Below are 13,171 nucleotides of genomic sequence, written 5' to 3'. Positions count from 1 at the left end.
TAGGATTACGCTTGAAGCGGTGGTCCGTGCTTCTTCAACCAGTTAATGTGTTGTTATCAGAGATGTACGTATAGGCTAGGCTACGCCGCAAATTCTACGCCGCATACTTGCGGCGTAGACTTTTTGTTTACGCTAACGCTTGCGGCCACATTTTTTGGATAGTTTGCGCTTGAGGCTACGCCGTAAAGTTTTTGCGGTTTTTTAGCGCATTGCGTCAATGCATACTTTTTAATGTCTTTTTTTCGCTACAATTAATAACACGCCAATACCTTCCAGCGCTGCAGTTGAAGAATGTTTTCAATGGGCAAAGACATATTGGATCCAAAACACAGCAAAAAGTAAGATGAACACTTTCAGATGCTTGTGTTTCTTCGTGGAAATTCAAAATAAAACTTGTTTGTTTCGAGTGGTTTATGATGATGCTCGCCCTTCGTTTCCTAAGATGGCCAATGAGACTGAGATCAAGCTTCTTTTTTCTTTTTTTAGTGTTGACTTTGGTCTGCGATGTTCTCGTTTTCTGACAGCAGATAGCCTACGGTGTTTCTCAGCAGATTCTGCGCCTTTATAAATAAGACTGCGCCATGTTGGTCGTTCTGCGGCTAAGTCTTCCCACGAATCTACGTCGATGGCGAATTCTTTCATGGAAGCTTTTAAAGTGTCCTTAAAGCGTTTTCTTTGACCACCTACATGACGTTTGCCGTTAGTCAGTTCTCCGTAGAGCAGTTGTTTAGGAATGCGATGGTTCGGCATCCGGTGGACATGGCCAGCCCATCTTATTTGTGCCTTTTTTACGAGGGTAAGAGTGCTGGGCATGTTTGCTTTACTGAGAACTTCGGTGTCTGGGACTTTGTCCTGCCATCGAATCTTGAGGAGCTTTCGGAGGCAGGAGAGGTGGAAGTGGTTCACCTGCCTTTCGTGTCTCCAATAAAGAGTCGAGGCCTCACATGCATACAGAAGGGTCGTCAGAATAACTGCTTTGTAAACTTTTAGCTTTGTGGGCAGCTTGATTCCCCGCCTCTCCCATACGTTAGACCTCAATCTACCGAAAGCGATAGATGCTTTGGCGATTCTGTTGTTGATTTCCAGGTCAATGGTGGCTGTGTTAGAGAGAGTAGGCTACTACCGAGATACTTGAAACTTTGACATGCATGTAGTTTCTGGTCGTTTACAGTGATGAGTGGTTTGCTATAGGATTTTCCAGGGGCTTTTTGATACATTGCCTCTGTTTTTTTAGTGCTGATTGTTAGTCCAAAATTATCGCAAGCAGAGGAGAACTTATTCATTTGTTGTTGGATTTCGCTTTTGGAACAGGCGTTCAGGGCACAGTCATCCGCGTACAGAAGTTCTTGACAGTTTCGGTAACTTTAGTGATTGCTTTGAAGCGTCTCAGGTTAAAAAGTTTTCCGTCACAATGATAGCGAATTGGAATACCATTGCAGTTTTCATCTCTGAAAGCATCTGTTAGCATTGCTGAAAACATCATGCTAAATAAGGTAGGTGCCAGGACACAGCCCTGTTTAACGTCGTTTGTAACTGGGAAGGCTTCAGAGAATTCATTGTCATCAGCAACGTAGGCCATCATTCCATCATGAAATTGTCTTACGATGGAGATGTATGTGCTTGGGCATCCGTATTTGTGCATGATCTTCCACACCCTTCCCTGCTCACTGTAACAAAAGCTTTTGTCAAATCGACAAAGACAGTGTAAAGGTCTTGGTGTTGCTCCATGCACTTTTCTTGAAGCTGTCTGGCCGCAAAGATAATATCTACAGTTCCTTGGCCCTGGCGAAATCCACACTGGCTTTCAGGGAGGAGGCCTTGCTCGAGATGGTTCAAGAGGCGGTTCAGCAAGACACGAGCGAGAATTTTTCCAGCAATTGACAGGAGGGAGATTCCTCGATGGCTGTCGCACAATTGGGGATTTCCCTTGCGTTTGTAAATGTGCACTATAGATGCATCTTTGAAGTCCTGGGGAAGTAGCCTACACCTGTAACCCACATTGACTGGAATAATTCAGTAAGACTGTCAACAAGGCCCTTGCCACCTGATTTGTAGATCTCTGCTGGTATAGAGTCAGGTCCAGGGGCTTTTCCCAAGGGTAAGAGGTCGATGGCTTTCTGAACTTCATCAACTGTTGGGAGGGCGTCGAGTTCACGATTGGTGGTTACCTGAGGGAGGCGATCAATGGCTTCGTCGTTTATCTCTGAAGGCCGGTTGAGAACGTCATGGAAGTGTTCGGCCCACCTTTGTAAGATTTGGCTCTTGGTAGTGAGCAGAGTTGATCTATCGATGTTAAAGAGAGGGCGTGGTTTAGAGGTGGACGGACCATACACAGTTTTTAAGGCGGTGTAAAAGCGCTTAGTGTCGTGCCTATCTGCATAGCTTTGGATCTCATCAGCTTTAGCACTGAGCCAAGAGTCTTGCATGTTTCGCAACTTGGCTTGAATCTTGCTGCGTATATTGGTAAAGGCAGTTTTCTTGGAAACATCCACGCTGGTGATCTCTAAGTAGAAGTCGCTTGGCTTCCAGCATTTCCATGATCTCTGCATCGTTTTCATCAAACCAGTCTTGATGGTTTCTGACTGCGGGGCCTAGTACCTCAGATGCGGTGGAGTGTAGGCTACTGTGTCTCGTAGAGTGGTCCATTGACTTTCAATGTTGTTATCACTACTGGTTGTGGTTGAGAGATTGTTTCTCAGGGCACATTGAAACTCCTTCACAGTGTTTATACCGTGTGAATGTTTGGCACCTAGCAAAGAAAATTAGTTTACGCTAGTGTATGCGCTGACGCCGCCAACTTTTTTTACAAGTTACGTTGACGCATACGGCGTATGGTTTTTCGAACGTTTGCGTTAACGCTGACGGCGTCATTATTTTTTGTATGCGCGTACATCACTGGTTGTATCAATGTCCTGGACTGCATCGTCTATCAATACCCCCTGTCAACGCTACTGCCCAGGGCCCCAGAGGCTCAAACGACGGCTATATAGGCTAGCCTGTAGCCTTATGTTTTTTTAAGAACTGCCGTATCTTTAATTTTATTCTGATTTTAAATTTTTCTATATTTTTTTAAGCTGTTGCGACCGTGCCATAAACTGAACCCTTTATTGGCACTTCAACACTCATAGAAAAAGACTTGCAAAATTTCATTTTTTGAAAGCCTACAATAGTATTGACGTAGGCTACCCCTAAACACATTTCACTAACAAAATTTGTGATGACATCATTGTGTTTAGCAGTCACGTAAAGGATCCATATGGATCCTGTTGCCCACAAAGGTAATACCGGTACCGTAGCTTATTTAATTTGTTTGTTTGCTTTGGCGTTGATTTTCTTTTGTAGGAAATACAAAGCTGATTGTTAGGTCTATCTACGATAAAGCATACAATTATATTGTTAGTATTTTTAGATTTTAGCTACCGGTATCTGTTTTTATTTTATGTTCCACTGTTTACCTCTGTGCTTTTTGACCACCTTGGCCGAAGAATCCGTATGGATACCTCGTGGTAGCAAAACTTAGTTCAAGCGGTAAATTGTATTTTTTTGAAAGTGCAAAAGAGACAAAAAAAATTTAGGCTTAATGCTTTTTTAACTTACTTTCTCTCAGGTTTTTTGGCCTATCTTGCCCTTTATGATGAGCTATAACCCATCAAGAGTGTTCCTCTCAAGACCCTCCTCCTCACCCCCCCCCCCCCCCCCCCTTGGATACAGCCCATGTGCTGAATCCATACAGCTCCCAAAGCCCATAAAGGGAAGTTATTTCGGTCTCAAGCACGTATTAACGTTCGTGTTTTGTTGCTTCTACTGTTTTCTACACCTCTGCTATGTTGACGTGTGCGGGTTTCGGTGTGAAGGTGAGAAATAAAAATAACTGAACTGAACCCCGCGCTTATTAAAACCTTGGTCTACTCATACTCTACTGTAAATGTAACGCGTGATGGAATGTTTGGATGCTCCATGAATGGCGCATTTTCTCCTTTCTTCGCTCATTTCTTAAATCTACTCAACAGAAGTAATACAGATAATTATACGGTGCCCTGCGTGCCCTACTTTCACCTTGGTCCCTAACTGACAATTTAAAAACAGGAATAAGCCTATGCGTTTCTTTGACAAACGGAGCAAAAGAAATGGATAGCACAAACGCAATCACAGGTAATCACAGCACGATTTGTTGTAATAAATGTGAACTTATGTTCAACCAAACAAATGAGTTCATTAACTACAGAATACCTAACAAAGTAACAATACCGGTAGCAATATCAAATCATTTTTTGCAAACTCAAAAGTATGAACACAACGATAGTTAGCTCTTTTTTCTGTGGTTTTGACTGTAATAAATCCAATAGTTGGCCTACTAGAGATTCTTTCAGATAAATAATTAATAAAACAATAGTTTGTTAGGTTGTAACTATTAAATAATTCTATGTGTTTATTTCAAATTTTAGCAGAGTCCTACCACATATTGTAGGCTACGAGCACAAGGATTAGCCTAATTTTTAGAATAGGCAACTAATGGCATTACATTTATTACAATATAACTATTTGCTCAAAACGTGAACAAACCAAACACACAAAACTGCATATTGTATCGACCCGACCATTGATATGATAAATTTAAGAATTCCCCTGAAGTAACTTCTGCAGTGTAGTTGCACGCCAGTGATGCTTTTGTATAGCAATACTAGACATGTGAAAACAGATATCTTTTAAAGAAGTTAGCTATACGTTCGAGGTTGAAAGCTATTTGAATTTTAAGTAGATCAGCAGAGTTAAAGTGTTTTGTGCACCACTTTGCCCTGGAGAAAAGTTCTCCAAAAATCGGTTGAAGATCTTGATTAGAAGACCACTGACAATAAAGGTTATTGTACACATTTTTGAAGCTAAAATAAAAAATCTCTGAGCAGCGAAGGAATATTGAGTCCAGTAGGTCGGGTTCTTGTGCAAAACTGTTATGTTTTCAATTTTTTATTGGAGTTTCCAATCTCATAGTAACGGGTACTCCCGATCCCACTGAGAACTCTTTCACACGCGATGCTACGTCGGACATCTGTGACGCGTGTAGAGCTGCAAGTAATTGTTCTAATTTTGCTTCGTTGTTGCTATAGCGAAGCCAGAGATGAAGCATGAGTGAGCAATGTTCTTTCTCGTCACCATAATTACGCGACTTAACGTAATTGATGAGCTTGTTTAATGGTGACGTCACAGGTGATTGCTGATCTGTGTGGGAAGACAACATGGAGTCGTCTCTTTTTGAAGATGATTGATGATCTTTCGGGTAAAGTGTGAAAAACCAGGAACTGGGCCACGGTAGATTTTTGCAAAGAGTTGTCCAGTCACGTGATTGTAACGCATCAACAATCACAGCAATTGCATGGCGAAGGTCTGCAACAAGCAGGTGACGTTATCATTGTTATGACAACCAGTAGCGGATTCGGGGAACACTTGGTTTCGTGCTCCCAATTAAAATCGAAAACATAGATTTTGCTTGCGATAACACTGTTTTAACGTAGCCGTTGCAGGTGACATAGTGCAGCAGTAAAGTTAAAGGGTAGGAATATGTTGAGACCCTTCTCAAAAACTGAAGAAATGCAATATTAGGCCTACTATCTGCAAGCACGGCTCATGCCAGTGTTGTCATTTTTTTGGGGGGGTTCAAGCGTCGCAGACCCCCCATTACCCCTTACCTTTGAAGGGGTGAAGTTTCAAGTCATAGTTAACATCAGAAAGATTGGAGAACTATTTGTTGTTTTATAAAAAAAACATCATGATTTTCTGGAAATGCTATTTTGCATTCATCAAATGCTGGCATTTGCACAACAATCTAACCTCTTACTTTATTAAGTTAAGAATCGACTTTGCTTCTGGAAATGCAGTTGATTTTCGTTTTGACAATAAAAGCAAGCGATGAAAAAACCTACTTCACTAACTCGAATTTCACTTAAAGTTAAGATAATGACAGTTAAGTATTGTAGCCTAAACGTCAAACTTAAATATATTTCGACATACTTTTTTCTATAAAACTGCTCGGAGAGTGTCTTTGGCCAATTATGGATAGGCTATAGACTAATATAAAATAAAATGTTACTTACTGTCAACACGAGACCTCAGAATAAAAGTTTTTTCGCGAACCGTTGGAAACGGGACTCGAACTCCAGCCCTTCCCAGCTTGTTTCGCAAAATTTCTGGATCAGTCTTTTCTTGGTATCTGCGATAGAGTCGAGCATAAAAGCAGCTGTGACACATCGAATGAAAATAACAATGTGTGTTTTTATATAGCGCTGTAGTATCCATCGCAGATGCGCGTTGCTCCAGAGCGCTTTGCAAAGCAGACGATGTCAGTGCAGTCGCATGATAAATGTTATTACCAGAGCTTGATGGCCGACTAGCTGGTAACTTTGCTAGATGTTTTGGTGTTCCTTAGTTCGATTTGGTAATCCTTGGGTTATGGCTATTTTATAAACTATAAAATAGTACTAATTGTTGTTTTCATTGCTTAAATCGATTGAAATAAGTCAATCAATTCAAACATTTAGTTTTTTTAGTTGCTGAAAGTTCTTGGCGGTTCTCAAGCGACAAAACATGAAATTGGAGTCGAGCAACAACAAAAATCTAACAATAAAGCTTTGAGCAATATTGAGTTTATTCAAGGAAAATAAATGCCTGAACATTATTTCGGACCCTATGGTTTTAAAGTTGCACAGCGCTTTCATAAGCATTTCAGCTTTCATTTCCAAACATCTTGCAAACCTCCGCTTCCAAGCTTCTCTATCTTTGAAGAGCTTTATCAACTTGTCCCTGATGGAGGATGAAAACTCTTCGTTTATTCTCAGCTTCTCGCAAAGCGCATTCTGATCAGTTTCCATAGAGCGGATACGAGACTCCATGTACTCATAACTAGAGGGAAAAAAAGTCGAAAGGTAGCCCAGAATTAGTATCCAATCATAGTCCACACTAAGGTTGTTTTTCTACATTTTAACAAATGTACTTCAGACAAATTAGACTTTATTCGACCTGTATTGAACAAGATCTTCAAGTTCAATATCTCATTATTTCTAAAGAAAATATTCCCATTGTGTTCTATACAAAACCACACAGCTATAGGCCAGGACTAAAACGTTAAATAAAGATTTCGGAAGCCCTTCTAGAAGAATCAAGCTTCAAAACTTGATATTGTGTTGGTCATAATGATGTTACTGCTTGACAACATGCTTGGTTACAGACATACTTCCTTTCTCGTGTTTCAATTTTCCTCTCCAAAATGCTAATCCTTTTTCGGATTGCAACGTGGCGCGCCCTTAAATGATCTACAGAATCAGTGTCGCTTTTTAGTTTAATCTCAAGAGTCAGCCTGTGGTCCTCGCATTTTCTCAAATCCTAAAGAATAAAACGATGACTGATTACTTAAAGCTCTACTCTACATAAACCAGTGAGGAACTTCAAGCCAAGGACAGCAACATAAATGTAGTTTTGCCTGCACATTACAAACGCATCTAATGTTTTATAACGCTAAATGTCGCCCTTATATCATTCAATCTCAGCTCACAGCTTTTTTTACCATTGGGTGAATAAGTTTTACACGTAGAAAAGAATTTTTCTGGTTGACCTAGAATAAACGTTGATGTAGGCTACATTATACATAGGCAGAGATGGGCGTGATCTTGATCTTGAAGATCACAAGTGATCTTGAAGATCAAGATCGTGATCTTGATTTTGATCTTGAAGATCACTTTTTTTTGGTGATCTTGATCTTGATCTAAGATCACTTTTTTGTGTGTGATCTTGATCTTGCAGAACAATAAGATCAAGATCACTTTAAAATTGAATTTTATTTCCTAGATAGGGGCATTTTTTTAGAACTCGTACTGTACAAAGTGGTTAGTGGCAACTACTAACATTAAGCCACTGTTAATATGATATGCGCCCAACAAAAGACGATTTAAAGTCTCCATCTAATCTGGTCAGTGTTGCCATTTCAAAATTGAAAAAGTTTTTTGTGTTGGTCATAATAAACAAGTCAATTTCCGTGTAGGCTACTGTTGACGTTGGCGTATACCGTGTACCGTTTATGTTCACGTATAATAAAAAATGATTTAACTTTGTTCACAATTTCCATGTGTGAATTTTAAAGAAATGTTTGCTTTCTTTGACCCAATTTTAGATGTTTCAAAACTCTAGAATGGCCGTGTTAAAAATCTGGATTCTACCCGACTTTGGTCATGTAAAGTGGTTTATTGCAGCAAGTCAACCAGACCAAGACTTGTTTAGGGTCTGAGTATGGAGCGGTTTGTCGGACCGCAAACCTCTGAACTTTTTTGATAGCGGACAACAGTATCAAAGTTGCCAGATGGATAAATGGTGCAATAAACATTGACATAATACAGTGAAAGTTAAAACTACTTAGTAACACGAATAAAAACTCCCACATGAACTAGACAAAAATTTGGTAAAAAATGGTGCAGTTTAAAGTTTATTTTTATTTATTTATTATAAATAAAAAGTATAAAACTAATGGCAAATTTTGCGACTTTTTCAGAACTACTGTAATTAATCTCGGCCTTGGGTGTGACGTTGCGATTCTACGCAAACTACGTCAACAATTGATAGGCCTAATAGCAACAGTCACTAACTTATTACAATTCTTAGGCCAGCGATCAAGTAGCTAAAGTAAAAGTTAGCAAGACCAACTATATACCTTTACCCAGGTTGCTTATAGTAATTATTTTTTGCAACATCATTGATCAAAAACTTCATTTTTTTCAAGTACACAAAAAAGTGATCTTGAAAGTGATCTTGATCTTCAAGATCACGATCTTGATCTTGATCTTCAAGATCACATAGTTTGGTGATCTTGATCTTGATCTTCAAGATCACCTATTCTTGGTGATCTTGATCTTGATCTTCAAGATCACCAATACTGGTGATCTTGCCCATCTCTGTACATAGGCTACCAACACATCTTATAACAATAAACCCCGTTTATATACTAAAATAATCAAGTGGTAAACCGCTAAAAACATATCTGCCGACAGTATAATTTCAACGATACCAGTATTTCACATTGGTTTGGTTTTGAATCGTTATCCTCGGACTGATAAAGCCTTGATTGGTTATTCCTGGTAGGTTCATATACATGTAAAGGCTCTTGACGCAGGGCGGTTACCCAGATTGGCAGAGTGAAGTTTTCCGATTGTTGAAGTGTTGTTGCCGGGGAATTATTCCATTCAGTAGGTGCCGCTGAATGGAGAGCAGTCCTGAAATGCGTTGCTCAAGCGTAGGCTACACCCCGAGAGTCAGCGCCGCGTGATCTTGAGCCGGGCGCGTAACCACTGAGCTTACGGGGCGGACAACCATATTGTCAAAAACTGGAGAAATCTCTCAGTAGCTACACACTGATATCACAAACCTCTCTAAAAATTTCCAGATCTTGACGTAGGATTTCTAACCTCGATTGGTTACTCTGCAATCTACAACTGAAGAGTTCGTGTTCCGTGGTTAGCTGACGATGTTCCTGTCGAACCTAAAATGCACAGCAAAAGTAACATTAAATATTTATCGTATATTATCATATGTTCAGTGCAACAAGTGCCAGTTATCTTTCGGATGAGGTTGAACAAGCATCAAGTCTTTAAAAAACATTTTCTTTTTGCACTATAAGTAGTAACCTGTATATAAGTAGTAATCTGTGGACAGTGCTATGTAGCCTAAGTGGCGTTATTTTGTCACTTGTTAGTTTTAATGGCAGCGAGCCAGCGATGTCGAAAATACTTTTTCGTGGCATTGATTTCTTTAGGCCACCTATTTGATATTAGATTTTTTAACGAATCACTTTAATCAAACAATTGAGGATATTTTCTGCGCATTATAAAAATCCACAACTCATAAAGCCATAAAGTATTAGGCGCAAAGTTAAGATTTACTTTGAAGCAGTTGGCAATCGGATGTAGCCTAACGCAGTAACAATGTAGTTTCACTAGTTTGTAAAACTAATTTTTTTTCGTGATGAAACATAATTAACATATCACCAGCTCGCCACAAGTCACGACGCAAGAGGGAGTTAAAGATCTGCTTATGAGGTGAGATTAGAGATTTGTTGCTCTCGAGTGGCATCCACTGCAGTCCAAGAAAATATCAACATACCTAGGGTGATAAACAGCTAGACTAGATCCTCGGCCTCTCCATAGGCACACACAAAAATGATGTGACAATAAATTCATAGATTTGAAGAGTGGCTATTTTACCTCTTTCCACATTTTTTCCGTCTTCAAATATCTTCGGTGTACTCGATTGTGTCCGCACTTTGCTTTCTCCGTAAACAACTCGTCTAACTTCAACCACGTAGTGGTGCAAGTAAGCAAACGTTCGAACTTTTGTAAAATATCAGGAATAACTCGCACGTACTCAAATGTTGCGCAATCGATTTCTTGAAAAATCTACAACAAATGTTTTCTTGATGTGATATGTTTTTCAGGAAATGTTCTTCTTGAAGAATTTTTGCTTTTGAATATTTTTTTTTTGTAAATACAGAGAGAGATTGTCCACCTGGTCTTTGATAAATAAAATGATTTGCGTATTGAGCTGGATATCATTATTAACATCAAGTAGTAGTAACCTAGTATGGTCACCAAAAAGTTTTTTTGTTTACCCAAAATAAATTGAGCTAGTTTTTTTTTGTTTTTTTTTAATTTTTTTAAACTTTTTTCCAGAAACCAGCTTTGCTAGGACAAGTAATGTTTGAGCTTCTTCGTTTTTTTGGTAAAATGTAAAAGCCTAGTTACAACTGATTGTATTTAAAACTAACCTGCTCAGATTTTCCTTCTTGTGAAAACATGCGCTCGTACACGCCATCTGGCGGTGGCCATAACAGGACTCGAATTTGTTTCATTGTTTCATCGACAATAAATTCATTCTCCCGCGGGCCATGCATTGGGGGACTTTTCAATGCTGCTCCTTGATGGGTCTTCGAAAAGCGACTGAAACATAACAAACATGATTACAAAGAATTCCAATTTTCTTCTTGGCAAGCCATTGACAATTGACGTTGTTTTGTCGCATCCACGCGGCTTGGGAAGCTGTGCACATCAATGACACAAAATATTTCTTTATCAGAGATTAAAGCAGTTTGAAGAATCAATTGTAAACCAGCAGCTTTAACACCGAAAAAAAAAACACTTTATTGCGTAATCTTATGGCGCAATCGCAACCATGTCAACGCGCTCACCAATTTGCAACAAACCACATTTCGGAACACTGGTCATCCAGTCTTCGCGTTAGCTTTTTAATTTAAAATATAAATCGAACAACAGAAATAAATCTAGCAGAGTTTCACAAATTCCCTGTAACTGCGTCCTTGGAAATGGTGTAAATTGAATGGAAGCTCAGTCATCTACTTTTAGATAATTGTTGAAAAATAAAACCCTGTGTCTAACGGTTTGTAAGCATGCGGAAGATGTCTACCGTTGGTTGAAATTACGTTGAAATAACATAACGTTTGATGATTACCCAAGTGGAGGGAAATGGCTCGACTTGCAGAAAGCTTTAAGCGGAACAACAACTTTTTGGGAAAAACTAAGGAACATTTCCTGCAGCTTGATAGTCTCTCGTTCCACTTTTTCCACGTAGCGATGCAGCGACTCGTGAAGATCAGACGCGTGTTCTTCAGCAGAAGGAGGGTTGTTAGGCAACATATGAAAAGGAGGTATCACTTTAAGCAATGGGGATCCGACTCGCGGGCTTCCTCTTGATAATGTGGAACTTTTTGTAAAGGCTAGATTAAGAGCAGGATACCGGACTCCTGCACAAGATGGGGGTCGCGGTTTTGTAAACTCGGTGCAAGTTGGGACAGCGACGGGTGGTAGCATCCGCAAGTCACACTTCTGTTTTTTCTCAGAAGGTGATGACTTGTGTTCTCTCCACACATTTGAATGCTCAGTTGAAGTTCCACCAGCTATGGAGGCATTCACACGCGACTGGTGGCGGGAAAGCAAGATATTAAGTCCTTCAATGGTGGTCACCCTGTCAGTTTTGGTGTGTCGACAAATAGGCTTGAGGATTTTCTCAACGAAGCGTTTGATTTCAAAAACACTTCCAACAGATGCGTTAATCTGAAACAAACACATCCAGTGATCCTAATAACTCCGGTGCATTTTTTAAAACTTCAGGAAAACAAATACAGCATACACAAATGACAAACTGACGAAAATAAAAGCATTTTTATCAAAGCTAAACTTTACTTATTAACGTTGAACCAAATAAACTGCATAGAATCAGTATCACTTCCTCTGGTCAAGCTGTATTCTCACCTCAAGGCCGGCACGAATTACAGTGCTCCGGACCAGACTGTCAACACTGTACGATCACTCCCGAGGTAACAATTTAGTTTGAGGAGTTTTGATAAATAAATTAATAATAAAATACTATGCTCAATACTTACCTCATTATGCTGTCGCTTAAGTGATTCGATGACTGCTTTCACTGACCGATAAACTTCGAACAACGAGATGTTTTCGCCTTTGTCCATTGCATGAAAAAATTTTCTAGGCAACATAAATTGTTATAACTTATGGCGTTTCAAGAACTGCAATTCGTGAATTGATTAGAAATACCATTTAATGTACTGTAGAAAAATGCATGTAGAAAAATTTCCTTTATAACCTGGCAGCTTCACTGTTAAGTTAATCCCAACATCGTTTAGTTAGTACTTAGGCATCTAATTAACTTCAATAAGCAACAATAAACAGTTAGAAGGCGCCAGATGCAGTTTGTAGGTCATATTCACAGACATGGAGATTTGGAAAAATTAGCACTATTGGGGATGATACAGGGAAAAGAAGCAGAGGTCGACAAAGATTAACTTATTTAAACAGCTTGAATCAATTGGACACAAACACAACACTACAGTCAAAACGAATGATTTTATACAAATGGCAAATGACAGAGAAGTTAGAAGACCATGATCGCCAACGTCTGTATCAGATCAGGCACATAATCATCATCACCAAAACAAGTATTTAATGCATCACAAGACAATCTAATGACCGATACACTATTTTTGTTCATCAATGCCAGCAGTGTTTTGACGGTGTTCACAGTTTTGATGAGAAAAAAAACAACACTTTAGCAACGAAGGCAAATAGCTGATAAACAACGCAATGGAAAAGTCGTCAAGTGGGAG

The 13,171-nt window shown here is 39.4% G+C and overlaps 2 protein-coding genes across 2 annotated transcripts; both read right to left on the bottom strand.

Moving 5' to 3' along the window:
* Positions 1-1,315: 1,315 nt before the first annotated feature.
* On the bottom strand, positions 1,316-2,549 carry LOC145772435 (uncharacterized). Its single transcript, XM_082584313.1, has 2 exons — positions 1,999-2,549; positions 1,316-1,667 (listed from the first exon to the last, which is right to left on the bottom strand). The coding sequence occupies exons 1-2, from the start codon at positions 2,547-2,549 to the stop codon at positions 1,316-1,318; spliced, it is 903 nt and encodes a 300-aa protein (XP_082440439.1).
* A 1,613-nt stretch (positions 2,550-4,162) lies between these two features.
* LOC145772190 (uncharacterized) lies at positions 4,163-12,572 on the bottom strand. Its single transcript, XM_082584037.1, has 9 exons — positions 12,431-12,572; positions 11,500-12,101; positions 10,799-10,970; positions 10,239-10,430; positions 9,404-9,517; positions 7,226-7,374; positions 6,748-6,894; positions 6,090-6,205; positions 4,163-5,382 (listed from the first exon to the last, which is right to left on the bottom strand). The coding sequence occupies exons 1-9, from the start codon at positions 12,542-12,544 to the stop codon at positions 4,958-4,960; spliced, it is 2,031 nt and encodes a 676-aa protein (XP_082440163.1). The 5' UTR covers positions 12,545-12,572; the 3' UTR covers positions 4,163-4,957.
* Between the last annotated feature and the right edge of the window lie 599 nt (positions 12,573-13,171).

This window comes from Aplidium turbinatum, chromosome 6, assembly GCF_918807975.1.
Source record: "Aplidium turbinatum chromosome 6, kaAplTurb1.1, whole genome shotgun sequence".
NCBI classification, from domain to species: domain Eukaryota; kingdom Metazoa; phylum Chordata; class Ascidiacea; order Aplousobranchia; family Polyclinidae; genus Aplidium; species Aplidium turbinatum.
The sequence above is the reverse complement of the archived record's forward strand: the minus strand, read 5'-3'. Positions and strand labels throughout refer to the sequence as shown.

What these genes read in the sequence shown, in the direction of transcription:
- LOC145772435 (XM_082584313.1), bottom strand. Translation starts at nt 2,549, where the DNA reads ATGCAGAGATCATGGAAATGCTGGAAGCCAAGCGACTTCTACTTAGAG. An exon ending in ACTGAATTATTCCAGTCAAT is followed by an intron (nt 1,668 to 1,998) that starts GTGGGTTACAGG and finishes CTTTTGTTACAG; the next exon opens with TGAGCAGGGAAGGGTGTGGA.
- LOC145772190 (XM_082584037.1), bottom strand. Translation starts at nt 12,544, where the DNA reads ATGTTGCCTAGAAAATTTTTTCATGCAATGGACAAAGGCGAAAACATC. An exon ending in ATCTGGAAATTTTTAGAGAG is followed by an intron (nt 7,375 to 9,403) that starts GTTTGTGATATC and finishes TTTATTCTTTAG; the next exon opens with GATTTGAGAAAATGCGAGGA. An exon ending in TCTGAGGTCTCGTGTTGACA is followed by an intron (nt 5,383 to 6,089) that starts GTAAGTAACATT and finishes TGCTTGTTGCAG; the next exon opens with ACCTTCGCCATGCAATTGCT.